This window comes from Bos javanicus, chromosome 2, assembly GCF_032452875.1.
Source record: "Bos javanicus breed banteng chromosome 2, ARS-OSU_banteng_1.0, whole genome shotgun sequence".
NCBI lineage: Eukaryota > Metazoa > Chordata > Mammalia > Artiodactyla > Bovidae > Bos > Bos javanicus.
Window position 1 is genome coordinate 107,664,790 of NC_083869.1, and position 27,342 is coordinate 107,692,131.

The 27,342-nt window shown below is 56.2% G+C and overlaps 1 protein-coding gene and 1 long non-coding RNA gene across 4 annotated transcripts; one reads left to right on the forward strand and one right to left on the reverse strand.

Annotated features, from left to right (window-relative positions):
* Positions 1-7,783: 7,783 nt before the first annotated feature.
* Positions 7,784-10,368, reverse strand: LOC133229625 (uncharacterized). The gene is made up of 2 exons (XR_009730578.1): positions 10,321-10,368; positions 7,784-8,155 (listed from the first exon to the last, which is right to left on the reverse strand). It is a non-coding gene; the product is annotated as an uncharacterized LOC133229625 (long non-coding RNA).
* Positions 10,335-24,146, forward strand: SLC4A3 (solute carrier family 4 member 3). 3 transcript variants are annotated; one of them, XM_061386035.1, is made up of 22 exons: positions 10,335-10,424; positions 10,764-10,926; positions 11,513-11,787; positions 11,911-12,026; positions 12,425-12,624; positions 14,226-14,374; positions 14,532-14,712; positions 15,129-15,264; positions 15,547-15,730; positions 16,116-16,215; positions 16,679-16,863; positions 17,454-17,679; positions 17,864-18,082; positions 18,602-18,750; positions 18,920-19,114; positions 19,575-19,793; positions 20,364-20,453; positions 20,964-21,130; positions 21,588-21,841; positions 22,184-22,353; positions 22,508-22,681; positions 23,811-24,146. In XM_061386035.1, exons 1-22 carry the CDS (start codon positions 10,374-10,376, stop codon positions 23,886-23,888), a joined length of 3,681 nt encoding a protein of 1,226 aa, XP_061242019.1. In that variant the 5' UTR covers positions 10,335-10,373; the 3' UTR covers positions 23,889-24,146. The 3 variants fall into 3 exon arrangements, with proteins under 3 accessions (XP_061242019.1, XP_061242029.1, XP_061242038.1); XM_061386045.1 differs by lacking the exon at positions 22,508-22,681; XM_061386054.1 differs by lacking the exons at positions 10,335-10,424; positions 10,764-10,926; positions 11,513-11,787; positions 11,911-12,026; positions 12,425-12,624 and adding an exon at positions 13,341-13,729.
* The last annotated feature ends 3,196 nt before the right edge of the window (positions 24,147-27,342 follow it).

Below are 27,342 nucleotides of genomic sequence, written 5' to 3' on the forward strand. Positions count from 1 at the left end.
GTTTAAATCACTGGACTGAGTTCACTGGAATGTTAGGCTAACTTTTCTATTGGTTAGAAGTGGGGACTCATTACAAAGATAAGTTGAGTTATAGAGGAAAAAGCACCCCCAGGTGCTCCTAAGGCTTGGGGGGCAGGGAGCAGACAAATTCTTCTGGGGTCTGGACCCATCCTTGACCCAGCCAGCCCTCTGCAAACTCTGGGTCCTGGGAGAATGGAACTACGGTCACTCAGCCTCAGGCCCTCCTCATGAATGGCTGAAAGTCCTGTCTCCAGATCCTTGGATTTTGAGGAGGGAGAAGAACTGGGCCCCAGCGGGGAGAAGGCATTTAGGGTAGTTAGGGTCACTCTTGGCAGCTCTGCCTTTCCTGACCTCTGTGTGGGTCAGCATTGTCTGTCTCCTGAAGCAAGTGCATTACATACTCATTCATAAATCCACTGATGGGATGCGTTCATTCGTCCGTTCACTCAGCAGGGGTTAAAAGAACACAGGTTCTACCGCAGAGCCCATTAGAGCATACCTCAAGAGAGGTTCTCCAGTACTCATGAATGACTCCCATGAAACAGCTGCTCTCTGGGCCAGGACTTAAGGTTTGGAAATTTACAGAGGAACACCCCTAAACAATCCTCACCTGTAACAAGATGCCATAGCTTAGTGAGCACTTACTACGTTCCGTGCATTGCTTAAAGCATCTAATCTTCCCAGGCGTTTCTCATATTCCTTTGGTCAAAAGATACAGAGCTGATAAGCTCAAGAAAGAGCCTTCAGTGTATAGACGTGACCCAGACCTGAAGGCTGGTGCTGAGGCTCCAGAGACGGGTTTTTCCTGTTTCTTGGAGCCAGATGGTTTCTGTCTTCCCTTCCCTGCAGGGCCCTAGTGTGTACTGGCAGGAGAGTGGGGGTAAAATCGTGTGAATCTGAGAACTGGCCTGTTGGGAAATGCTGGCCAGTGGAGGATCCCTCACTGACAGGCCTGCAGAGGCTGGAGGGGGCCCAGGGAAGACAGTGCAGAGGTTCAGGAAATAAGTTCACCTACTTCTGTTTTGCTCAGAGCTGGCCTGAATTTTTAATTGATGCAAATTAAAACTTCCCAAAAATACTAGTCCACTTTCTTGGCAGTGAGCACACCCCCTTCCCCATTAGTGATTTGGCACCATCTGCAAACAAGAGTCCGTGCTGGTCCTGCCGAAGGCCTTCCCCAGCTGCCGGCCCAGAGTTGCCTTTCAGGGAGGCCGGGTCCGTGGACAAGCACATTCCCAGAAGCCCCATTGGGTCATGGTCCGGATGGGGTAGAATAATCTCCAGTCATCTCAGAGTGACCTGGAAAGCGGTGTGAGGCTGGGGGACCTGAAAGAAAAGCTTCATCCATTTCCTCCTGCTTAAAATCTCTGGGCTTGTTTTTGTTTTCTGTAACAATTTAACAAGTCCTCTGCACTCTTTGTCCTGGGGATTCTGTTTGGTGAGCCAGAGGACAGAGGTGCCGGTGTTGTCCCCCGAGGCCATCGCTTTCCTGGGAGTATCTGACCTTTAGCCCTGCACCCCCTGGAGGAGGCGCCGGGACATTACCCCTCCTCTGACGGACCACAGCTTTGCCACCTGGCACACATGCATAGGTGTCAGTCAGCAGGACTTGCCTTCTATACCCTGAACTGACCCCAGGGATAGGTTTGGCCACTCAGCCTGGCCTTTCCCTTCCAACGAGTGCTTATCGATTGCCTGTTTGGCCTTGGGCTTGCCGGCAGAGCAGGCCTGAGGTGGTGGAGAGAAAGGATTTGCTCCCTGAAATTGTACATAACAACACTATGTCACATTTTCTGTAGAAACAAGGTGAGCGAGGGTGAAATAGACATTCACATTTGCTTCTATTTGTATTAGATTATGGAGGGAATACAAGCGTTTGGGGGCTTCCCAGGTGGTGCTAGTGGTCAAGAACCCGCCTGCCAAGGCAGGTTAGACGTAAGAGTCGCAGGTTCGGTCCCTGGGTCAGGAAGATCCCCTGGAGGAGGGCACAGTAGTTCACTCCAGCATTCTTGCCTGGAGAATCCCATGGACAGAGGAGCCTGGCAGGCTTCAGTCCATGGAGTCACACAGTTGGGTACAACTGAAGCGACTTAGCACACACACACATTAAATATTTTATTAAATAAAAGGTGGGTGAAGATGGGACAAGGTAGATGGAGGAGAGGGGTGGTATTGAGTGTTTTTTTAAACTTTTTTATTGAAAAATATTTTAAAACTCAATGTATTATGGTTCAAAAATTATATTAAACATTTTTATGAGGTTCTGGGATGGGGATCAGTGGCCAAACTGAGTGATGTAAACTTTGATTGTGAAGACTTTGGAAGAAGGGGAGCAGGTCAACTTGAAAACCTCTCCCTCTTAATGGGAGAGGTATTGTCTTTGCTGACGGGTCACATCACGTGGAGTGAAGGGTGGTGTCCTCCTTTGCCAAGACGCTGCAGTGGCTTCTAAGAAGACCCTGTCCAGATTGGTTAGCTGTGGCTGGAACCTCAGCTGCTGTTCTGTGTGGTTACTTTGCCCATCTCTGGGTGCGTGCAGTATTTTGCACTCACCTACTCAAGAGTCAGCATGTGTGACGGTCATACATGAAAAGGCACAGGGGATTTAGATCCAAAAGATCCAGGATTATGTCTTATCACACTGTTTAACCATAGTAAGGCAACTTGCCCTTACTGCTCTGTGGCTCCTTCATCTACAGTGAGGGGATAAGACTAATCAATAACTTACCCAGGTCACAACATTGTCGAGTGTGGTGATAGACATGGAAGCGCTAAGTGGACCATGAGGCAGTAAATAGATGCTGGTTTTAAAAAAGCCTGCCTGTTAGTTAATACAACATGCTTTGTTGCCTAGAAAAGCCCTTTGTAAGCAGAGAGGAAAGACTGCATCTTCTGCCTGGGTGTTTATGAGTGGCTATTCTCCAGGGTGCTTCAAAGGGAGCCTCAGACACTGCCCGAGACATGAGTAGGCCATGACATGTTTCTCTTGGCCCATACTTGGTCATTTGATCATCTTGAAACTAGTGACTTCTATGCCCTCCACAGAAACATTCTTCAGTTTATTAGTTACTATAGTTACTTGGGCACTGGCCTTCAATGCCATGACATTATTGAACTCTTAGAAGTGTGCTAGGCTCTCTGTGAGAAGAGGGTGGGATATGAGGCTCTGGCTCTCAAGGGGTTTACCTCCCAGGAAGGGACTGGGGAAGGGCGCCTTGGAGCTGGGTCATGAGGACGGGAAAGATTATAAAAGGAGAATGTCATCGTAATGGCCATCTATTTTGTTCTACTTGGAGAAGGAAATGGCAACCTACTCCAGTATTCTTGCCTGGGAAGTCAAATGGACAGGGGAGTCCATGGCGTCGTAAAGAGTTGGACAAGACTGAAGTAACTAAGCTCTAGACCAGCACTTTGTTCAAATCATTTCATTGACATCGTTGCACTTGCCTGAAGGAAAAGTGTGATCTCTAGTTTCCAAGGGAGGAAGCTGAGACTCAGGTTAAGAAAGGTGATTCTCACCAAGGGGATGCTGGATCCCAAACTCATGATCTTTCTCCTTCCATGAAGCTGTATACCCTCATATACCTTCCAGGATACCCACCCTCCAGTCCTTTTAAACCTGTCTCCTTGTGGCACCAGGTTCCTGGGCTGCCACATCCCACCACCATACAGATCCTCAGCACCCAAATCCACACTGATGCTGTTCTTTCCCACCACGGGGCTTTTCCAGAGCTCTTCCTTCTGCTGTGAGTGCTTCCCCTGCTTCCCCACCCCACCCCTCATTGCATGACTGATTCTCACCGTTCAGGTCTTTGCATAACTGTCTCCTCTTCACAGAACACGTTTTTAACTTCGCTACCTGAATGTTCCCTAAATGCGCCTTTCCCCCCATGGCGCTTGCCCCGTTTGATAATTAATAAATTTATGCATTTGCTTGCTTATTGTTTGTAAGGTGCCTAAGGGCAGCGGCCACGTCAGGTTTTCTTCACTGATGTGTACCCAACACCTGGTGTAGAGCATAGCGTGAGTGTGTGGGTCTCAGTTTACACACTTGGGGTGCAGGAAACATTACAACATTTTCAACACAAACTTTTATTTCAAGTCCCCATCCCGTGGGGTTGGCAGGACTCACTGACCGCCTCCTCCTGGCCCCCCACCTTGGGGTGTGGGGGAACCTCCTTCTTTGCTGATGGGGGAAGGCAAAGAGTAGCTCCTCTACCTCCCTCCTCGCCCCCAGCTCCTGGCCAAGACACTTCGGGTCTTGCCAACCTTTTCTTTTTCTTCCTCTTCAAACTTTCCTAGGTTTCCCAAGACTTTGGCTCTGAATGAACAAAAGGCAGAAAGGCTCACTGGCTTTCTGTCTCACCCATTTCCCCCAAATAATGAAATCTAAAGCAGGCTAGTTGTCTGGGGAAGGAGAGCGAAAGGACCTAGACTCATGTCAAAATGGCACCCCAGCGCAAATGACTCCGCACCTCTGGAGCTGAAAGGTGGACTCTGTAGGGTGAGAGCCCAAAGCTGGGTCAGGTTTTCTGAGGGACATATGGACTACTACAAGATAAACCACTGCAGAGTAACAACAATAGTAAATAAGAAGAATGACATTTATTGAGCACCTATTCTGTGCCAAGCATTGAACTGGCATTTATATATCGCATCTCTTAACTACAGAGTCTGGGCTTTTTATCAAAGCCATGTTGCTTCTCTAGTGAAAAAAAAAAGGTCTTGTTCACCATGAGGCTTGGGGTTTCCCTGGTGGCTGAGACGGTAAAGAATCTGCCTCCAATGCAGGAGACCTGGTTTCGATCCCTGGGTTGGGAAGATCCCCTGAAGGGAATGGTTACCCACTTCAATATTCTTGCCTGGAGAATTCCATGGACAGAGGAGCCTGGCGGGCTATAGTCCATGGGGTCCCAAAGAGTCAGACATGACTGAGTGACTCACATACACATACATAATGAGGCCAGTCAACAGCATTCAGCACTGGGTGGTTCTGGCAAGCAAGGAGGAGATGCTATTGGCAAGAGGGAATTCCAGGCCAGTCTCAGTGACAGCGTGGAGCTACCTGAACCCACACTTTACTGTCTTCCAGAAACTCTTCATCCTGCCAAGTTAGGGTTATAAATGCGAAGATTGGTCCACTGGCCAAGGATTGTCAGGACCTACCTGGTGGAGGTAGATTTTGCAACACATCTTTGTCTTCTCTGAGCTGATGTGGTTGGTAGCTTCAGTTTGGCTGCAAGACACATTGCCCGTTGAGATGTCAGCCCATTTTCACTCATTTCCTGTGTGTTACATTTCATCATTTTTCAAACTGCAAGTTACCTGAGGGCTTTTGTGTCTCTGCTTTGTAGTAGTATTGAGGCTAGTTTAACGTTTATCAAGCCCTATGTGTCAGGTACTGGTCTAAGAGCTTCACACAGAGGAGTTCATGTCATCCTCTTAACAACCCTGTTCTTTTTTTTTTTTTTGTAACTTAAAAAATGTTTTTGGCTGTGTTGAGTCTTCGTTGCTGTGCAGGCTTTTCTCTAGTTGCAGTGAATGGGGCTATTCTCTAGCTGCGGTGCGCAGGCTTCTCATAGCGGTGGCTTCTTTGTTGCAGAGCATGGGCTCTGTGGTGCTCGGGCTTCAGTAGTTGCAGCACGTGGGCTCCGTAGTTGTGGCTCTTGGGCTCTAGAGCACAGGCTTAGGAGTTGTGGTGCATGGGCTTAGTTGCTCTGTGGCCTGTGGGATCTTCCTGTACCAGGCATCAAACCTGTCTCTCCTGCACTGACAGGCAGATTCTTTACCACTGAGCCACCAGGGAAGCCCATCAATCCTGTTCTAATTGCCATTTTGCAGATGAGAAATCTGAGGCCCATAGAGGGTAAATAACTTGTTCCAGGTCATGCAATTACCAGTGACTGGTCTACGAACTGGTGCTGCTTGATCCCTTCCCTGTATGGCTTCTGGTAGCAAAGATGTGGTCTCCTTAAAAAACTCGTCTGGGAAGTGAGTGGTATATTTCAGTTTGTTCTCCAGGCATGGAAGGTTTATTTATTTATTTGTATATTTTTGCTATATAAATTTGTGTATTTGTATATTTCTACAAAATATATTTTGTATACAAAATTATTGTATACAAATTTGTATGCAAAATCTGTATATTTATTTGTATATAAATTTATTTATAAATATAAAAAATGTATTTGTCTCCACTGGGTCTTTAACAGCTATGGGAAGGCACCAAGGTGTGTTGGGGTGGGCAGGGGGCACTGTAGTGTATGCGGATAAACATTAGACATGGAGCCACAAGCCCTCGGGTTCAATTCCTGGCCATGCTGGCTCGGAGCAGGCAAGTCACTCGCGCTTCCTGAGCCTCACTTTTCTCGCCTGTCAAATGGATTAAGATGCTCTACCTTAGAGGGTTGTTGTGAGTGCATGAGAATATGAATATTAAAGTGGTTTGTACCTAAATTTAGGGTGATGAAATGATCATGGTTGCTAACTTTACGTTTTTTTTTGTTGTTGTTATTGTTGGCTGCGCCATGGGGCCCGTAGGATCTCATTTCCCTGACTAGGGATTGAACCTGGGCCACAGCAATGAAAGCCCAGAATCTTAATCACTATGCTAACCAGGAATTCCCATTATCTTAAAAAATTTTTTTTTTATTAAAAAAAAAATTGGTCTGAAACAGCTGGGGCCATTGGCATTTTGTTCTCCACCCCAGAAGGAGCGATGAGTATGGGTGTCCAAAGACCCTCTAAGGGGAGATTTCACTCCATCTCACTCCCTAGGGGCTAGGGGCTAGAGGAAGGGGCTTGCAGAGCTGGAGACCAAAGCTTCTGACTGGGGGCAGAGTGGGGAACTCCCCAACTGGGAAGAGGATGGGAGTCTGAGGGCCCTAGGAAGATGAGACCTGTGCTCAGGCTAATCCCTTGGGATGATGGAGCCTCAGAGGGATGCCTTAAGGCATCAATATCCAGGGACCAGGTTGTCAAAACCCTCCCTAAGCTGTCTCAGTATTAAAGTACTGCCATCTGACTTTACAGGCTAGAAAATGGAGCCTGAGACCCCGAGAGAACCAGGTGTCAGAGGGTCCTGGGAAATGTTCCCAAGGTGGGGGACTCCCAGGTTCCTATGTACCTCTGAGCAAGGGTAGGCTCCACCAAAGCACAGAAGGTAGAGACTTGGAACCGAGTTACCTGGCTCAGAGGGATAAGGGACTGGGCCACGTATTAGCATGCTGGGGCTGCCCTAACAAAGTTCCATGAACAAAATGGCTTAAACAACAGAAATCTGGAGAGTGGGACACAACGGAGAAATCACAGCTCTGGAGGCTGAAAGTCTGAGATCAAGACACCAGCAGGGCTGTGTTCCCTCTGAAGGCCCAGGGGAAGGATCTATTCCCGGCTTCTGGTCATTCCTGGGCTGGTGGGAGCATAACTCCAAACTTCACATGGCATTCTCCTGAGTGTGTTTGTGTCCACATTTCCCCTTTTTATAAGGACACCATTCAATACTCTGGTCACCTGATCCCAAGAGCCATTGGAAAAAAACCTGGTGCTGGGAAAGAAAGATTGAAGGCAGGAGGAGAAGAGGATGAGGCAGTTGGATAGCATCACTGACTCGATGGACATGAGTTTGAGCAAGCTTTGGGAGACAGTGAAGTACAGGGAAGCCTGACGTGCTGCAGCCACATGGTCACAGAGTCAGACACAACTCAGCAACGGAACAACAACTTTCATATTAGAAAAGGAGCCCACCCTCTCCCAGCATAACTTCATTTCCAAATAAGGTCATCTTTTACTCCTTGGAAGGAAAGTTATGACCAATCTAGATAGCATATTCAAAAGCAGAGACATTACTTTGCCAACAAAGGTTCATCTAGTCAAGGCTATGGTTTTTCCAGTAGTCATGTATGGATGTGAGAGTTGGACTGTGAAGAAAGCTGAGCGCTGAAGAATTGATGCTTTTGAACTGTAGTGTTGGAGAAGACTCTTGAGAGTCCCTTGGACTGCAAGGAGATCCAACTAGTCCATCCTAAAGGAGATCAGTCCTGGGTGTTCATTGGAAGGACTGATGCTGAGGCTGAAACTCCAATACTTTGGCCACCTCATGCGAAGAGTTGACTCATTGGAAAAGACTCTGATGCTGGGAGGGATTGGGGACAGGAGGAGAAGGGGATAACAGAGGATGAGATCGTTGAATGGCATCACCGACTCGATGAACGTAAGTTTGAGTGAACTCCAGGAGTTGGTGATGGACGGGGAGGCCTGGCATGCTGCAGTCCATGGGGTCGAAAAGAGTCAGACATGACTGAGTGACTGAACTGAACTGAACTGGAGGTACTGCGGATTAAGATTTCAGCCTATGAATTGGTGGTGTGTGTGTGTGTGTGTGTGTGTGTGTGGTGGGCGGGGGAGGGTGCACAATTCAACCTGTAACAGATGGGTCTCACACCCTGAGTTTCGGGGCATAGTTCACACACTCTACTTAAACCCAGCTGACTCTCACATGGGCATCTTGGTTCACTCTTTCCACACCCTATGAGCCTGGAAGGCTGACCACCTCTCCTTTGCTGAAAGAGGTTAGGAGTAGTAACGGGCGGCAGCCGGGACATACATTGAAGATGCCCTGTCAGCAACCTGCTTCCCGGCTGTGACCATGGCAGGGTCACAGCCTCCCTGACTCTCAGCTGTGATGAGGTCAAGAGGAGGATGGAGAGGGCCCAGACTGGACAAAGTGCTCAGCTGATTCTAGCTGCCTTCCCCTCTCCCTGCTGTCGACTCTGAATGTAGAAAATCTTCCTTCAGGTTGAGTGGAGACCCAGCTGAGGGCAGGGCTGTGTGGGTGTGTCAGTCGCTCCGTTGTGTCCCACTCTTTTGCGACCCCATGGACTGTAGCCCACCAGGCTCCTCTGTCCATGGGATTCTCCAGGCAAGAATACTGGAGTGGACAGTCATTCCCTTCTCCAGGGGATCTTCCCCACCAGGGATTGAACCCAGGTCACCTGCATTGCAGGTAGATTCTTTACCATCTGAGCCAGAAGGCAGGGCTGGGAGAGGGTAAATTACGAGTCCAAGGTCACAGGGTTAAACCTCTTCTCCCACCCGGAGCCCATCACGCCCAGCACCCTGTACTCCGCCCGCGATGTTGGTTTCCCTCTCCTGGGTCTGGTCAGTGCCACTCTCCCCTGCCCATCAGCTCCATCCTGGGTTCTCCCTGCCACATCCTCCTAAGTTCTCCTAAGGATTCAGGGACGCGTCTTCATCAGCTGTACAGCGAGGGGAAGTTAGGGACATGGCAATGTGCTAAGTGCCATTTCATCCAGACCCCAAGGGTCAAATTGGGATCCAGTGTCGCCTTCCAGAGACTTTGCCCTTGGGAAAGGAGAAGTGACTACTTCAGGGAGTGGGGGGGGGGGGGGCGGGGGCGGAGGTTGAGGAAACTGAGCCAGAGAATCTTAGAGCTGGAGGGAACTTTGGAACGTCCTGATTACAGGCCCTTCTGGCTACGATGGAGAAACCAAGGCCCAGGGAGGGGAGGTAACTGCCAAGGTCAAATGTTGGGCGGTGCCCGGCAGCAGGAGCCAGGCATCTGGGGCTATGTCGGGACCGGAGGGACAGGTGGTGCGAGCTCCCCCAGGTCTGCGAGCTCAGTTCTCACGGTCGGAGGGGCTGGCGTCTGCGGAGGGGTCGCCTCCAGAACTCTTGCGGGGAGGGCAGGCTAAAAGCAAGGTTGATGCGTGAATCTGGGGATTGTGGGAGTGGAGGGCGGCGCACCCGCCCGGGGCAACGAGTGGGGCACGGGAGAAGGGGCTGGTGGAAAGGTGGGGTCCTGCGGGGGCCGGCGCGTGGGAGCCGAGCTGGCCGGGGCGGGGTGAGTCACCGCCCGCCCGCTCCCATTGTGCGGCCCAGCAGCGGCGGCGGAGCTGCGGAGCCGAGCGCGAGGAGGTGGAGCCGCGGGCTGCGGGCTCCGGCGCCTGCGTCCGCCCGACTCCCCGCGGCCGCGGGCGCCCCCCGGCCGTCCGACCCTGCGTGGCGACAGGCCCCGGAGCCCGCGCGGGAGGGAGATGGGGCGCGGCGGCCGGCCCAGGCCTCGCACTCTCCGGAGCCCCGAGGTACCGCAGGGCGGGGCGGGGCGCGGCGCGCCCGGCCCGGGGGCGTCCGGGGTGCGGCGGGGCCTGGATGGGCGCTGGGGAGGCCGGGGGGATCCGGCTCTGGAGAGAGTGAGGGGGCGGCGGCGCGAGACTCCTGACCCCGCCCTCCTTCCCCAGGGCTCCCCATTAGGTTCGCGCAGCGCCCCCTTCTTCTCACCCGGGTCACGGGTCCCTCAGTGAGTCCGAGCCTCCCAAGCTGCTTCTCCGGACATGGCCAACGGAGTGATCCCGCCACCCGGGGGCGCCTCCCCCCTACCCCAGGTGACTGATGCTCGCGGGGGTGGGAGAAGAGGAGGAGGAGGGACCGCAGGAAGAGGCGGGGGTGTCCTCTGGTCGATTCTGTGACCACCCCGCTCCCGATCCAGGGATGGAGCTGGGCAGGGATATGGAGAAGGAGGGGGGTCTTTTGGTATTTTTCTGATCTGTTGACTCCTCTGGTCCCAAGCCCTGAGAGCCTGGGAAGTTGACCCCAGTCTGGGCCTCAGGGAGTAGAAGACGGGGTCTGCTGGTCTCCCCCACCTCCACCTGGGGCTTGGAGTTGGGGTAGATGTGTCAAGTTCATGGATCGAGGGTCCTTAGGAGAGGCTGCTGGGTCTGCAGGTCCGGGTGCCCTTGGAGGAGCCACCTCTGAGTCCAGACATGGAGGAGGATGATGACTTGGGCAAGACCTTGGCTGTGAGCAGGTTTGGGGACCTCATCAGCAAGCCCCCGGCCTGGGACCCCGAGAAGCCCAGCCGCAGCTACAGCGAGCGGGACTTTGAGTGTGGGTAGCCCGGGGACCCCTAGTGTGGCCGCCCTCACCACCATCACCTTCATTTGCCACCATCACCGTGCTCACCACTGGCTGGGTCACCCAGGGCCATCTTATGCTGGACGCTGCGCTGGGCCACCACGCCGTGTTAAGTCATCCTGCCTCACTCACCCATCACCTGTTTGCCTGCCAGGGGAGCTGGGCCCCAGACACAGGGGAGATGTAGGGAGATGGGCCGGAGGCCACTCTTGGTGACCTTCATCTTCCTCAAGGCTCTGTCCTTCCTCTGGCCCTGCCCTTTCCTCTTGGCCACCTCTCCTCCCCTCTTTGTTTCGGCTGACTCCACCTTTACCTTCCTTGCTGTATCCTGGCCTCTCATACCCCCATCTTCCCCTCCCCATCACTCCATCCCCCCCTCTACCAGGCCTTACCCATGACAGGCTGTGGATACAGGTGTTGGGGGGAGCCTGACTCTGGAGGAAGGACCAGGGTGCCCTTCTTTGTGGCCTTGAGCTAGAATAATAAGGTGTGTGCCCCTAGGGTGGTGAGGGGCCCCCTTCTGATGTGGGGGCCCCAACCGGCTCTCCTGCACCCCCAGTTCACCGACACACATCCCACCACACCCACCACCCGCTCTCGGCGCGCCTGCCTCCACCCCACAAGCTGCGGCGACTGCCCCCCACCTCTGCTCGGCAGACCAGGAGGAAGAGGAAGAAGGAGAAAACCTCTGCTCCCCCCTCCGAGGGGACTCCTCCCATCCAGGAGGAGGGGGGAGCCGGAGTGGACGAGGAGGAGGAGGAAGAGGAAGAAGAGGGGGAATCTGAGGCTGAACCTGCAGAGCCCCCACCCCCAGGGTCCCCAACAAAAGCAAAGGTAGGGACCCCTGAAGTGGGGCTGGCTGCTCAGGGAGGGGCGCGGAGAGGAGGGGAGGCTTGGCGGTGGGGGGTTGGGGCTGAGTCGGGGCACGGACCCAAGGCACACACGGTTTATCCACAGTTCTCCATCGGAAGTGACGAGGATGACAGTCCCAGCCTCTCCGGGAGGGCTGCCTTCACTAAGCCCCTGCCCTCGGTGGGCCCGAGCTCGGACAAGAGCCCCCAGCACTCTGTCAGGTACCGGCCCCTGGCCCAGCCCAGAGCAGGTCCCAGGCTCCTTCCTGAACCCCAGAGAAGAAGCTGGGAGGAGACGAGAGAAGCGGGCAGAGGAGGCAGGCAGGGCGTACCCCTTCTCTGCACGAAGGACCAGGAGGGTTGGCAGGGACAGTCTTCCAGGAGAGAGAGGGTGTCTGGGTGGAGAGGAGAATGGGACAAAGAGGACCTGGGGACCTGTGTGATAGGCTTAGGAAGGTGGAGATAAGCTTTTTCTCTGCCCAGGAGAAGCCTGTGTTTAGTCCCCAGGGGGGCCAGTCCAGCCCTGTCCCAAGCTGGGGGAGGGCAGGGGAACCCCCTCACCTGGCCCATCTCCATCGAGCTTCCCTGCCAAGTTCAAGGCTGCCGTGTTGCCTCCTCAGCTCTCCTAGTCCCCGGGCCCGCGTCTCCCGAATCACCGGAGAGAAGGGCCGACCGTGGAGCCCGTCGGCCAGCTATGACCTGAGGGAGCGGCTGTGCCCAGGCAGTGCCCTGGGCGGCCCGGGCAGCCCGGAGCAGCAGGTGCCCACTGACGAGGCAGAGGCCCAGATGCTGGGCTCTGCGGACCTGGACGATATGAAGAGTGAGTGACACACACTCCCAGGGGTGCCCAGCCTGTGAGAGACCTTGGAGAAGCTTGGTGCGCTCCCCTACCCAGGGCTGAGCCCCCTCTGCAGTATCCCTGCCTGCTGGAATGTGGCCAGTGACAGGGAGCTCACTACCTCACCAGACTATGCCTCGGGTGCCAGAGCTGAGATTTCCCCTGATGACACCCCTAGCCTTCCGTCCTGGTTGTGTCCTCTGAGTCACCCCTGGAATGAGGCAGCCCCCACATGATGTTTAGAGACATCCTTGTACCCCCTCTCCCGAGGCTCCTCTCCTTGGGGCAAACTCTTGTTAACCCCCTCACCCCGAACCAGACCCCTGAGTCTGGGCCACTCATCTTGTGTCGGGGCCCCCTTGCTCCCACCACACCACCCTCAACTGGGCCTGGCTGTGATCTCGGCACATTCCTTCCATCTTATCAGTGCCCTGGTTTCTGTGCCACCTGTCATCACCCATGGGGCACTGTGCCCAGGCCAGGGGCATCACCGACCCCTCCCTCCTCCCCCTTGGAACCAGTGTGTCGGGGTAGGGGGAGGAGTTGGAGGGAGGGCTTTGAGCTCAATACGTCATGGAAAGTTGCCAGGGCCTGAGGACAGGGACAGGAACAATCCGATGGCAGCAGAAGCAGCAGCAGGAGCAGCGGTGGCAGCGGGATGGGGGGGCCAGGGGGAGGGCGTGTTTACAGACCCAGCGTGGGGGCTGGGAGCATCGGGGAGCAGGCTTGGGGAGCTGGGGAGTCAGGGTTGGGAGGCCTGGCCACTTGCAGCTCTGGTTGGACCAAGACCACCGCTGTCCAAGCTCCTATCTCTCCGGAGAGCCAGGGCTCTGGGAAGGAGCAGGGGCTGCAGACTCAGCCATCTAGGGGATGACGAGCCCACTGGAGGAGGTCACAGAGCCCAAGGGGGCATCGAGCCCTGGGGCCGGGGACACTGAGGGCCAGGTCCCTGGGAGGGCTCCAGCCCCCAGCCCTCAAGACTCGCTGACCTCAGAGGACTTAGAGATGTTTGTGCTGGACTTTGAGGACTATGACCTGTGGGAATCCATCAGGGGCCAGCTGAGCCCCATGGCGGGGGAACTGGCTTGTGAGTAACTGGGCTGCTGGCCTTGTCCCGGCTCCGGGCCTGGAAGGGGTGCGTGGGGAGAGAGGGACGGAAGCTCTGCCTGACTGTACCCACGTGGGGGACGTGGGTGCCAGGGGGCACAGGCAAAGTGCTGAGGGTGCAGAGCCTGGGGACTTACGGTGGGTCCTGGCTCTACAGATTGAGAGGCAGTGGTCATGGCAGGGGCTGTGGACCAGGGTGGGTGGGGGTCTGCCTTTTTCCTGTGGCTTAGCCAGCATCCCCTCTGTGACTTTGGACTAGTCCTGTCCCCTTTCTGAGCCTCAGTCTCCTCATGTATGAAATGCGGCCCCCCACCCTGGACAATGTGGTTTTGTTGGCATAGCCCCTGGGTGACTGTGGCGCCCCCCCACCCCCCCTCCCCCAAGTAGACTGGCTGGGCGGAGCAGGGGGAGCTGGCCATGACCCCGGGGGGCCCTGAGCTGGTGCCCTGGGATGGCAGAGCCCACCTTCTCCGCAGGTCACCGGCTGGAGGACAACCCCGGCATGCGGCGGCACCTGGTCAAGAAGCCGTCTCGGACGCAGAGTGGGAGGGGCAGTGCCAGCGGCCTGGCCCCCGTCTTGCGCAGAAAGAAGAAGCAGCAGCAGCTGGACCGGCGGCCCCATGAGGTACCTGACCCTGCAGGGATGGGCCTTTCGGTTCCTCTCGCCTCTCTTCCCACCTTCTCCCTCCCTCCCTGCCTGCCTGGCCCATCACCCACATCCCCAGGACGGCCAGGCACACCTGGCGGCCCCCCAGGCCCTCACCCTGGGCACCCCACCCCAGGTGTTTGTGGAGCTGAACGAGCTGATGCTGGATCGCAGCCAGGAGCCCCACTGGCGGGAGACGGCCCGCTGGATCAAGTTTGAGGAGGATGTGGAGGAAGAGACGGAGCGCTGGGGGAAGCCCCACGTGGCCTCGCTCTCCTTCCGAAGCCTGCTGGAACTCAGGAGGACCATAGCCCATGGTAGGGGCGCTGCAGAGCTCGGCCGGCGCCAGGCTGCCCAGCTCCTGGGACGATGCCCTGGGGCCAGGCGAGGCCTGGCTGCCCCTCGGGAATGTGGGGTCCGCACAGCCGTATTCTGAGGGCTGGGGCTGTGCCTGGGGACCTGGTTCTATACCTGGAGCAGAGTAGGTGTCTGTCCAGGCAGAAAGCCAACAGATGACCCCTTTTTGGGCAAGGAGGGGCCGTGCCCTCACCCCGTGCTCTCTTTTCCCATCCCATGTGGAACTGTGTATCTGCCTGGGCACATGGGATGCTATGCTCACCCAGCATACTTGCCTGCCCTTGGGGGAGCAAGGCCACTGCGAGGGGGGGCACACACACACTGTGTGTGTCTATATCTAATGGGAATGAGATCCCTTCCCTGTCTGTTCTCCCAGGGGCTGCCCTTCTCGACCTGGAGCAGACCACTCTGCCAGGCATCGCACACCTCGTGGTAGAGACTATGATTGTGTCTGACCAGATCCGGCCGGAGGACAGAGCCAGTGTCCTTCGCACTCTGCTGCTGAAACACAGGTGCCAGGCTGGAGCGCCAGGGAGAGGGGATGGCCTTCAGGTTCAGTTGCCTTCCAGGAGTGCAGACTCTCTCGAATGGCTCTTTCCAGTCTGCTTGAATACCTCAAGTGACAGAGAGCTCATTCCTTAACCCATTAGAAAGTATCAACCATTAGAAAGTTTCTTCTTACACTGAGGCAGAGAGAATGGAGGCCCCAACCCTCCATATCTAATTTCCCCATGACCTCAGGCCACCAAGGGCCTCTCCTGCTCACCTGCCTGCCCCCTCTGCCCTCTCTCCAGCCATCCCAATGATGACAAGGACAGTGGCTTCTTTCCCCGAAATGCGTCCAGCTCCAGTGTGAACTCGGTCCTAGGAAATCACCACCCAACCCCCAGCCACGGCCCTGACGGTGCAGTGCCCGCCATGGCCGATGACCTGGGGGAGCCAGCCCCACTCTGGCCTCACGACCCTGAGGCCAAGGAGGTCAGTTGCTTTGCTCTGACCTGGGCTGGGAAACAGCAAGGGTTTCATTGAGTGGATCAAGATGGTTGGATGCTTGGTGCCAAGCTAGGCATGGAGAAACAGGAGGTTTAAGTGGGATCATGGGGCAGGGCCAGGGGAGCCACTTAAATAAAGCTGCGGTGGTGGTGGGACTTGGAGGAGGGGTCCAGATCCTGGGCTGGTCTCCTCCTGATGTGGGGCACATCACCAGGAGCCCCCACCTTGGCTGGGTTGGGGGTGGTGCAGGGAGAAAGCAAGACCCAGATCCAGGGGTTGGAGGCAGAGCCCAGGCCTGGAGCGAGGGATGGGAGGGCCTGCCACGGCCTCCGGTCTGGGTCCCAGCCCTATTCCAGTTCTGCGTCCTCAGAAGCCCCTGCACATGCCCGGGGGAGATGGTCACCGGGGGAAAAGCCTGAAGCTGCTGGAGAAGATCCCTGAAGATGCTGAGGCTACTGTTGTGCTCGTGGGTAAGGAGGGCTGGGCGCTGGGGATAGGGGTTATAGGGCGTGGATGCCTCCACCACAGTCTGCTTGTCTTGACTTTGGCCTGCAGGCTGTCTCTTCCATTCTAGCCAGGCCCTCAGCCTGCCCCTTCTCTTCCTCTCAGCCCATCTTGCCCCAGCCTTTTCTTCCCTAATCCTCTGTCTGCTTCCTGTTCAGTTTTCTGCTATCTTGGCCTGCTGCCAGTCCATATAGCACCTTTGTGAGAATTAGACAAAGGCACCTCTTCCTTAATACCCTTGATTTCCACCTGTTGGTAAATTATAATAAATATACAAGCATATAAACAGATAGGGCTTCTTTAGATTGGAGTTCCTTTATGCAGTGTGCAACCTGCTCAACAAGTACATGATGGCCCCAAATATCCCCTGCAGGGCCTGCCTTGACCATTCCCCCTTGCCCACCACCCTGCGCCTTGCTCTCCTTCCAGGCTGTGTGCCCTTCTTGGAGCAGCCAGCGGCCGCCTTTGTGCGCCTGAACGAGGCTGTACTCTTGGAGTCTGTGCTTGAGGTCCCTGTGCCAGTTCGCTTCCTCTTCGTGATGCTGGGGCCGAGCCACACCAGCACCGACTATCATGAGCTTGGGCGCTCCATTGCCACCCTCATGTCTGACAAGGTGGGTCTTGTTCCCTGGAGCCCTGTTTGTCCCTTTCACTGCCCCCCAGTGGTACCCACGGATGCAGGGATGCTACGCCCCCGCTGGGTGGAGGCAGTACTCTGGAGTGGTGGAAGAAAGGGAGCCTTGGGCTGAGGCACAGGGAGGTGGATGCAGGAGAGAAGCCCAGACTCTGAAGCTTTGGATGTGACAGGAGACTTGAAAGGGAGGCAGGATCCTCCAGGGCTTGGACAGGAGGGCCCTCTAGCCAGGGATGGTGTTCGAAATACTGACCAGCAGGCTGTGGGCACTCTCCAATCAGAATGGAGGTTGGATTGGTAAGGCCATGCCGGGCATCACTGTTGCATTGTGGAAAAGTCTGGAGACTCTCCTAGGAGGATAGAGAATGCTCCTCGGGGTGAGGAGTGGTATTCAGGGCCGTGGCTCCCTGCCAGAAAGGACCTGAGTCAGAGCTCTGACCAGCATCCTGGACCTGTGTGTGTGGCTGAACATCCCCCTCTTGCCTCTGGCTCTGTGATGGCCCAACACCTCCTCCCTGAAGGCCCCCCTCCCTGGGCCGTGGGCTGAGCCCCTGCCTCTCCTGCCTCCAGCTGTTCCACGAGGCTGCCTACCAGGCAGACGACCGGCAGGACCTCCTGAGCGCCATCAGTGAGTTCCTGGATGGCAGCATCGTGATCCCCCCGTCCGAGGTGGAGGGCCGAGACCTGCTGCGCTCCGTGGCTGCCTTCCAGCGCGAGCTTCTCAGAAAGCGCCGGGAGCGTGAGCAGACGAAACCCGAGCTGACCACCCAGGGCGGCTACGTGGCCCCCGGGAAAGGTCTGACCCTATGGGGCCCGGGGCCCCCTGCACCCATGTCTCCCTGGCCCCATCTGACTCCTGAGTCCCGCACTCTGGCTTCCAATCCCTGACCCATGTCTCTGCCCTGGGACCTGGGCTGGGAAGGATGCGGCCCAGGGCCTGCTCCCAGCACAAGGTTCCAGCAGCCCTTGTGTTCCCCCAGAACTGTCGATGGAACTGGGGGGCTCTGAGACCACCCCTGATGATGACCCCCTGCTGCGGACTGGCTCGGTGTTTGGGGGGCTTGTCCGGGACGTGAAGCGCCGGTACCCGCACTACCCCAGCGACCTGCGGGACGCCCTGCACTCCCAGTGCGTGGCCGCCGTGCTTTTCATCTACTTTGCTGCCCTCAGCCCCGCCATCACCTTCGGGGGGCTGCTAGGTGAGGGGCAGGAGGAGAGGTGAGGGGACTCAGTGTCACCTGCAGCATTCCTGGGCCAGGGGGTCCCATGGTCACTTCTAGGATGCCTGTAATGTGAGAGGGAGTGGGGCATCTGGTCACCACCCTGGGGGGCTGGTGCTGACGGTGCTGCTGGTAGCCCTGTCTACCACTCTGGGGGGCACTGCTCTGTATTTCCTGGGTCCCCAGGTTAGGGGAGGGCTTCCCTGGTGGCTCAGATGGTAGAGAATCTGCCTGCAATGGGGGAGACCTGGGTTTGATCCCTGGGTTGGGAAGATTCCCCTGGAGGAGGGCATGGCAGCCCACTCCAATATTCTCGCCTGGAAAAATCCCTATGGACAGAGGAGCCTTGCGGGCTACAGTCCATGGGGTCGCAAAGAGTCGGGCATGACTGAGCGACTCAGCACAACACAGCACAGGTTAGGGGAAGCTAGTTGAGAAAGGGAGGCCAGGTGGAAGGAGCTGGGCAACAGCCATCCCACTGACCTCCACTCGCTCCAGGGGAGAAGACGGAGGGGCTGATGGGTGTGTCTGAGCTGATCGTGTCCACGGCTGTGCTTGGCGTCCTCTTTTCTCTGCTGGGGGCCCAGCCGCTGCTCGTGGTCGGCTTCTCTGGGCCACTGCTCGTCTTCGAAGAAGCCTTCTTCAAGGTGACTGTCACCCAGTCCCTCCCCAGGGGCCACCTGCTCTACCTCGCACCCCTGGCCCAGGTGATGGGCCTCCGGGGTGGCTCCCTCCACTCCCTCGGGGTTCACCTGTCCCGCCTGTCCCGTGGGGCCCTGACAGCCCGGGTAAGTGCCTCTCTCTGCTGATCTCTAGTTCTGCCGGGCCCAGGACTTAGAGTATCTCACGGGCCGTGTGTGGGTTGGCCTCTGGCTGGTGGTCTTCGTCCTTGCCCTAGTGGCCGCGGAAGGCAGCTTCCTGGTCCGCTACATCTCACCTTTCACCCAGGAGATCTTCGCCTTCCTCATCTCGCTCATTTTCATCTATGAGACCTTCCACAAGCTCTACAAGGTGGCAGCCCCCAGAGGTCTTGGGGGTGGGTTTACGTGGGGGCTGGGCAGCGCCCTGGGTAGGGTGTGGAGCACTGGAGGGGGAGGGGACAAGGAGGAAGGGGGCTGTGGGCCCGGGGCGGTGAGGATGCTCTCAGCCAGATCTGAGCTGAAATGCAGGAGTCAAAGCCAGAGGTTTAAAGTCTGGGATTCGCCTGCACCGGTATGGGAAGAAAGGGGAAGAAAGCACCCTGTCAGTGCTTCTGGGCTGGGGGTCCTTGGGTCATTGTGTGTAGGGGAGCGGCATGGATGTGTGTGAGATGGAGCTGGATGTCCTGTGTTACATTGCCTGGTCAGGGGTGGGAGGGAGGGGCCCGGGGAGGGGCCCGCCCTCGCCCTTGCCCTCACAGGTGTGTACTGATGCTGTGAAGTCAGGCTCACCTGCCCAGGTGAGCACTGGGGCAACCTTGTAATCCACCCAGGTGTTCACGGAGCACCCACTGCTGCCATTCTACCCCCCTGAGGGAGCCCTGGAGGCGGAGCTGGACCTGAATGCGAGTGCCCTGCCCCCCACCGAGGGGCCGCCGGGCCCCAGGAACCAGCCTAACACGGCTCTGCTGTCCCTCATCCTCATGCTGGGGACCTTCCTCATTGCCTTCTTCCTGCGAAAGTTCAGAAACAGCCGCTTCCTGGGCGGCAAGGTGCGTGGTTGGCAGGAGTAGGGCCTGTAGAGTCCCCGTGGGCGTCCCTCCATTCCTGCTGGCACCATCGGGCTCCGCTCTGGAGAGGAGAGGCTCCTCCCTTCTCCTGGTCATGGGAGAACGCAGCCAAGTCCGTGTAGCCCCCTGCCCCTGTCTGAAGTCCTCAGAGAAGTGTGACCAGGAGACTAATGCCCTCCTGGGTTGGGTGGGCACCTGTGGGGTTTAAAGGGACAGGTCAGGAGACTTCTGGCTCCTGCTCAGGTTTCCCTGGTAGCTCAGCTGGTAAAGAATCCTCCTGCAGTTCAGGAGATCCGAGTTCTATCCCTGGGTTGGGAGGATCCCCTGGAGAAGGGAATGGCAACCCACTCCAGTATTCTTGCCTGGAGAATCCCACGGACAGAGGAGCCTGCTGGGCTATAATCCACGGGGTCGCAAAGAGACATGACGGAGTGAATAATGCTGCTACTACTGCAGGCTCAAGAAGGGTCTGGGTAATAAACCCCCATGTCAGTCTCCTGACTCTCCCCTCATCCCCCTCGGACTCCCTTCCCCTGACTGGTCCTTCTCAAGGCTCGCCGCATCATCGGGGACTTCGGAATCCCCATCTCCATTCTGGTGATGGTCCTGGTGGATTACTCCATCACAGACACCTACACACAGGTGAGTGAGCCCCGACACCGTCTGGCAGCTGGTTCTCATCCCCAAGGCCTTGAGAGGGTGGCTATAACAGTTCCCCACTGCCCCAGCAGCCAGTCAGGGCTGGAACCCAGCTTCCCTAGTGGAGTTGCTACATGCTGGTGCCGCACAGGGGTGGGTGGGGGGTTTCAGAAGCAGCTGCAGAGGACAGCACGGGGTCTGGGGCTGTGTGTGACCCTAGTCAAGACTCTTGGGAGAACCGGTGTGGGACTGGGGGCAGAAAGACAGATGCCCCCAGAGCAGGTCTCCTGACAGCTCCTCTGGGGCTCAGGGAGAAGGTGGATCATTTCCTCATTCACTGCCAGACCCTTGGAGGGACAATGACTTTGGAGGATTACAGAACTAATTTTCCCCAAAGCTGTTCACACCCCAATTCCCTGGAGCCCTGGTGCTGGGGACACAGAGCCGGGCAGGAACAGCTGCTATGTGGAGTCACTGGCGTCCCTGAACCCGGTCTTCCTTCTGGCCGTGCAGAAGCTGACGGTGCCCACGGGGCTCTCGGTGACCTCCCCCAGCAAGCGCACGTGGTTCATCCCGCCCCTGGGCAGCGCGCGTCCGTTCCCGCCCTGGATGATGGTGGCGGCCGCCGTGCCCGCGCTCCTGGTCCTCATCCTGATCTTCATGGAGACACAGATCACCGCGTGAGGGGACTGGGCGGGCCCCGGGCGGAGGAGGTGGGAGAGGAGTGGGGTTGGGGGACTGGCAGCCCCCGGGGGACGGTCCCTGGACCTGGGCACGGTGTCCCCATGGTGCTCTGAGAGGGTATCTGTCGCCACCACCGCTTGCAGGGTGGCACTTGACAGTCCTCAGAACACCCTGGCAGCAGCATGCTCTCTCAGTCTGTGATCCTCACATGTGTCTCATTTTGGTTAAACCACAATGACGTGGTGAGAGTTGGCATCTGGCTTTTGTGGTATTTGAGTATCCACAGTATTGGGAATTTGCCTCAAACTTGCTTAAATGTGAGAACTTCAGTTTGAGAGCTTGGAAGAGAAAGCTGGTAGGTCCTGGCGGACAGCCTCTGCTCTGCATGTCCTCCGCCCACTTCTGGTCCCTGCTGGGTGTGCCCACCCACCCCTCACCCCTGCTCTCCCCCAGGCTCATCGTTAGCCAGAAGGCACGGAGGCTGCTCAAAGGCTCTGGCTTCCACCTGGACCTGCTTCTGATCGGCTCCCTGGGTGGGCTCTGTGGCTTGTTTGGGTTGCCCTGGCTCACGGCCGCCACCGTCCGCTCGGTGACCCACGTGAATGCGCTGACTGTTATGCGCACTGCCATTGCGCCCGGCGACAAGCCCCAGATCCAGGAAGTGCGGGAGCAGCGGGTCACTGGAGTGCTCATCGCCAGCCTTGTAGGTGAGAGCTCCCACCTTGTAAAGCTCCGGCCCCCACCCCACAGACTTGCCTTCTGGAACCTGAAATCCTTTCTCCATCCCCGACTTGACCCAGATCTCTTCTGAGTTTCCAAACGCATCATAAATAGCCCTGGCTCTGACCCCATACCTGTTCCTTGACACTCCACGTGCTTTTTGCCTTGGTTCTCTGTCCTTGGTTCTCTGTCTGGCTCCATCTTCTCTAGATCTCAGTGACTGCACAGGCTCATCTGTCTCTGAAGGCGCTGTTGGAGGGGTCCTGTGGGTGTCTGTCTCCTCCTCCAGGCTTGTCCATCATCATGGAGGTGTCTGTCTCCTCCTCCAGGCCTGTCCATCGTCATGGGGGCTGTGCTACGTCGGATCCCACTGGCCGTGCTCTTTGGGATTTTCCTGTACATGGGGGTCACATCGCTGTCTGGTATCCAGCTGTCCCAGCGTCTATTGCTCATCCTCATGCCGGCAAAACACCATCCTGAACAGCCCTACGTGACCAAGGTAGGGCTGGGAAGCATGGAGATGGGGAGACGGGGTGATGGGGGGACTCCGAGGGACCCCAGCGCTGGAGATGGACTTGATGACTGGAGGATAAGTTGGGACCTGCGGAGCTGAGTCCCTAAGGATGTGGTGAGACCCGAAACCTGTTCCCCAGGTGAAGACCTGGCGGATGCACCTCTTTACGTGCATTCAGCTGGGCTGCATCGCACTGCTCTGGGTGGTCAAGTCCACGGCGGCCTCACTCGCCTTTCCCTTCGTGCTGCTGCTCACAGTGCCTCTGAGGCGTTGCCTTCTGCCCCGGCTCTTCCAGGACAGGGAGCTGCAGGCGGTAAGGGATGGTGCTTGGGTCTGTCTTAGGGGGCCTGGGTCCTGGATTCAGGGAGGCCTGGCTCCCAGTCTCTTCTGTTGTGTGACTGATCTTCTGAAATCTCAGTGGGGCTCCTGGGTTTCTGGTAGCTCAGCTGGTAAAGAATCTGCCTGCAATGCAGGAGACCCCTGTTGGATTCCTGGGTTGGGAAGGTCCCCTGGAGAAGGGATAGGCTACCCACTCCAGTATTCTTGGGCTTCCCAGGTGGCTCAGTTGGTTAAAAATCCACCTGCAATGCGGGAGACCTGGGTTCGATCCCTGGGCTGGGAAGATCCCCTGGAGGAGGGCATGGCAACCCATTCCCGTATTCTTGCCTGAGAATCCCCATGGACAGAGAAGCCTGGCAGGCTATAGTCCATGGAGTTGGAAAAAGTCGGACACGACTGAGTGACTAAGCACAGTACAATGGGGCTACTAATTAATTCTCCCGTATGTAATTGTGATGATTAAGCACGAGTCCAGGTAAAGCAATGAGAAGGGTGGTTTGGCGTGAAGGAAGCAGAGGCTGTTGGAGACAGTTGTGAACAAAACACACAGCTAAGGGACGGGTGGGGTGGGTGGCGTTGAAATCCATCCTGAGCCCTGCTTCGGTCAGCTGGAGCAGGAGGCCTCACTCCTCAGGATCTAATGCCTGATGATCTGACGTGGAGCTGATGTAATAATAATAATAGAAATACTGTGCACAATACATGCAATGTGCTTGAATCACCCCGAAACCATCTCTGCCCACCACCCCCATCCTTTCCGTGGAAAACCTGTCTTCCGTGAAACTGGCCCAGGCTGGGATCCTCTGAGCTAGAGGAAGGGACATCTTTTTGAAAACTCTCCATTCACACATGGTGTACAAAGGCACCCCAGGAGCTCGGAGCACCAAGAAAGTTTTTCTGTGTGGTGGCTGCTATCATCATCATTAGGAGGCGTCACTAGAGGGTGACCTGAAGCTTTTGGCCAGAGGGAGGTGCTTCAACCTGGGGCCATGGTCCCTAAAGGTCTGGGGCAGTGAGGGCTGCCATCCAGAGGAGGAGCTGATGAATGGGAGGCGGCAAGCCCACTTCCCCTGCCTTTCCCAACTTTCTACTCCCTTCTACAGCTGGACTCTGAAGATGCTGAACCAAACTTTGATGAAGATGGCCAGGACGAGTACAACGAACTTCATATGCCCGTGTGATCCTCCACCACGGCGCCGCTGGGAGACCCTGACACCTTAGTGATCAACACCTGGGCCCCAGTCAGAGCCCAACCCCAGGGCCAGCTGGCTCCTCATGACCCAGAGACGTGCCTGGAACCACTACCGTTGCCTCGACCAGAAGGACCCCCTGACTCTACCCCTGGCGCTGACCTCGTCTCACCCAGGTCCTTTCACAGACCAGACCGGCACAGGCTTTGAGCTCATTATAACCACACTCCTTGTCTTGTGTCTGCTTCACTTTCTTGTTCCCTCTCTGGTTTCTCGGGTCATGCTTACCATCTGGAATTGGAAGAATTCTGTTTTCAGGGTCATCAAAATCAGGGAGAGTTTTGAGGCAAGGACAGAATTCTTGGGGGAAATGGAGAGAATGGAGACCATAGAAGGTCAGAGATGGGCCTTATCACCCACCCCCAACCCCACCCCCTACTCCTCTGAAGTACAGTTCAGCTGCTGGAGGCTCAAGGTCTGGCTTAAGGTCATTTGCCATTAATGCAGCCCCAGTTTAGAAGGGGAGGGAGGGAGAGGGGAGAGAGAGCAGGTTGCTCTGCTTTAGCCTCTAGGGAAACCAGAGCGTCCCAATGACTGTGGAGCTACTGAGGGGAATGGAAAATGTTTTTCTTTTCGTCATCCTTGATATTCCGAAGAGCAGGGACAGTAGCTGCCCAGTCCCCTAGACGCCAGGGTGGAGCTGGATTTGGGGTCCCTGGACCATTTTAGATTCTCCAGGCTTAAAGGAGAGGCAATTCTGGGACTCCTGAGGCCACTCCTTGTGCAACAGTCTTTGTTAGGCCAGAAATAACCTGGGAGGCCTTGAGGAGGGTGCAAACTGGGAGCCCGTTGCGTCACAGTTACTAGGCAACCAGCAGCGTGCTTTAGCCGTTAGTCCCTGTGTTGCCCTCTGGTGGCCGCTCTCTTACACTGCAGGCCCTGTCCGGTCTGCGCCCGGGAAGCACTGCCACCTGGTGGACCCGCTGTGGTCAAAGATCCCATTCAAGTACATTTAGTTCCTCCTAGGGAAACAACCGGAGAAGGCAATGGCACCCCACTCCAGTACTCTTGCCTGGAAAATCTCATGGACGGAGGAGCCTGGTGCGCTGCAGTCCATGGGGTCGCTAGGAGTCAGACACGACTGAGCGACTTCACTTTCACTTTTCACTTTCATGCACTGGAGAAGGAAATGGCAACCCACTCCAGTGTTCTTGTCTGCAGAATCCCAGGGACGGGGGAGCCGGTGGGCTGCCATCTATGGGGTCGCACAGAGTCGGACACGACTGAAGCAACTTAGCAGCAGCAGCAGCAGCAGCAGCAGCAGGGAAGCAACTCCTAGGCCTTCCCTGGTGGCTCAGTTGGTAAAGAACCCAATTGCAATGCAGGAGACCTGGCTTTGATTCCTGGGTGGGGAACATCCCCTGGAGGAGGGCAGAGCAACCCACTCCAGTATTCTTGCTTGGAGAATCCCCATGGACAGAGGAGCCTGGCGAGCTGTTGTCCATGGGGTCGCAGAGTTGGACACGACTAAGCAACTAAGGATAACATAGGGAGACAAGAGGGTGGGGCAAAGAGGTGTCATGGACTCCCGTGAACACCCGAACTGGGATGCCTCGACCCTACGTTAACGACTTCCTCTGGGGCTGGCCCAACTTCTTCCTTCTTCTTTCCCCATTTTCCTCCCAGATGTTCAGGCCAACAGCTTAGAGCCCTGAAATTTGGAGAGGGCATAGAGAGCTGTGAGACTGTTCTGTTCATAAGGAAGAGAGACGCCAGGTGTCCCTCCAGCTGTCCTCGGTTGTCATTCAGACTTAAGTATTAATGTTTCAGTCCAGTCGGCTGCTTGAGTCTCTGGCGCCATGAAGGCCTCCAATTGCATGTGCCCTCTGTGAAGACAAAATTCCTTTTCCCTTAGATGGGCCAAGGGCAGGTGGAATTGCTGAGGAACTTCGCCAAGGAGCAAAGTGAAGGTCAAATATAAACTGGGACAGAGGCATGCAAAGCCGATACAAAATGTGGAGATGGCAGAGGCCACACGTAGAGACAGCCTTGGCAGAGATGCTTTGCACGCAGGACCCTGTTCCTTTCCTGAGCTCTAAATCAGGTCGCCTGGTCCCATCTTCTGGGCCTTGGGGCAGCTTCCCTGTTGGGTCTTGGGGATGCTAAGACGCCCACGGGAAAGAACCTACTTCTATCAGAACACCTGAGAGGAAGTAGTGACCTGGGACCTGAAATCTCGGCTCTTCATTGGACAGAGTTTGTGTCAGTCATCTCTGCCTGGCGAGTAACTGAGAACTGTGGGCGTTGCTCAACTGGAAAACTGAGAAACTAGGGGGCGGGGCCTTTGGAAACTGAATGAGCCTTCAGTTCAGTTCAGTTGCTCAGTCGTGTCCGACTCTTTGCGACCCCATGAATCGCAGCATGCCAGGCCTCCCTGTCCATCACCAAGGGTCAGGTGGCCTCCAGTATAACTAGGCCCTCGAGGCCTCAGTCAGAACAATGTGGATGATGATTTAGCTGCTAATTCGTGTCCGCCTCTTGCGACTCCACGGTCTGTAGCTCGCTAGGGTCCTCTGTCCATGAGATTTCCCAGGCAAGAACGCGGGCATGGGTTACCATTTCTTTTTCCAGGGGATCTTCCCAACCCAGGGATCAAACCCGGTGTCTCCTGAATCCTAGGCTGAATCTTTACCAACTGAGCCACCAAGGAAATTAGGTGAACAAATTTCAGTGAAAGATTGAGCGAATTATAACCTCTGAATATGGACATCCCTTCCCAATCCCCTCCATGGGAAAGGACACGAATAATGCCTAAGAGCTTGGAGCCTTAGAGATCATCACCTTTACCCTCCCCTTCCCCTACCCCTACCCCAGAGGGAAGACGACTGTAGGGAAGGAAGTGCAAGGCCAGAATTGGCCAACATAAGCGCTGAACTGGGCCTGCGTTGGGGGGAATTCTTTCTCACCCAGGATGGGGGTCTTTGGAGGTGCTGAGACCACTTAGGGGGCTGAGCAGCTCACAGGTTTGCCAGGGATGGGTCCCTTGAGGGACGGCCGAGGACAGAGGGAGAGTGGGTGCCAGGGTAAGACAAGGGGGATGGGACAGTGACAAACACACAGAAAGACTCGTGGCCTGGCCTTTCAGAGATCATTCAGAGATCTTTGCGTTTGGAGACATTTGGAGTGTGTCCTGAGGCCTTGGCGGCATCTGTGTTTTCTCTGACTTTCTCTTTACTGACCCTTCAACTTTATCCCCCTGAGGTCTGCAGCTTGACTGAGGCTGCCTTCTTCCAAGGGTGGAGGGGAGCCAAGGGAGAGGAGCCCATGAGGTCCTGGTGGTGCAGCTCTTTGGGATAAGGGCAGGTAGAGGCCATACTTCTGAGTGACGGGCTCCACCACCTCCTGCTTTACAATGGAAACAGCTTGGCAAGTGGGCACATCTGGG

What these genes read in the sequence shown, in the direction of transcription:
- SLC4A3 (XM_061386035.1), top strand. Translation starts at nt 10,374, where the DNA reads ATGGCCAACGGAGTGATCCCGCCACCCGGGGGCGCCTCCCCCCTACCC. An exon ending in TGGACCGGCGGCCCCATGAG is followed by an intron (nt 14,375 to 14,531) that starts GTACCTGACCCT and finishes ACCCCACCCCAG; the next exon opens with GTGTTTGTGGAGCTGAACGA. An exon ending in CCTTCCACAAGCTCTACAAG is followed by an intron (nt 19,115 to 19,574) that starts GTGGCAGCCCCC and finishes TAATCCACCCAG; the next exon opens with GTGTTCACGGAGCACCCACT.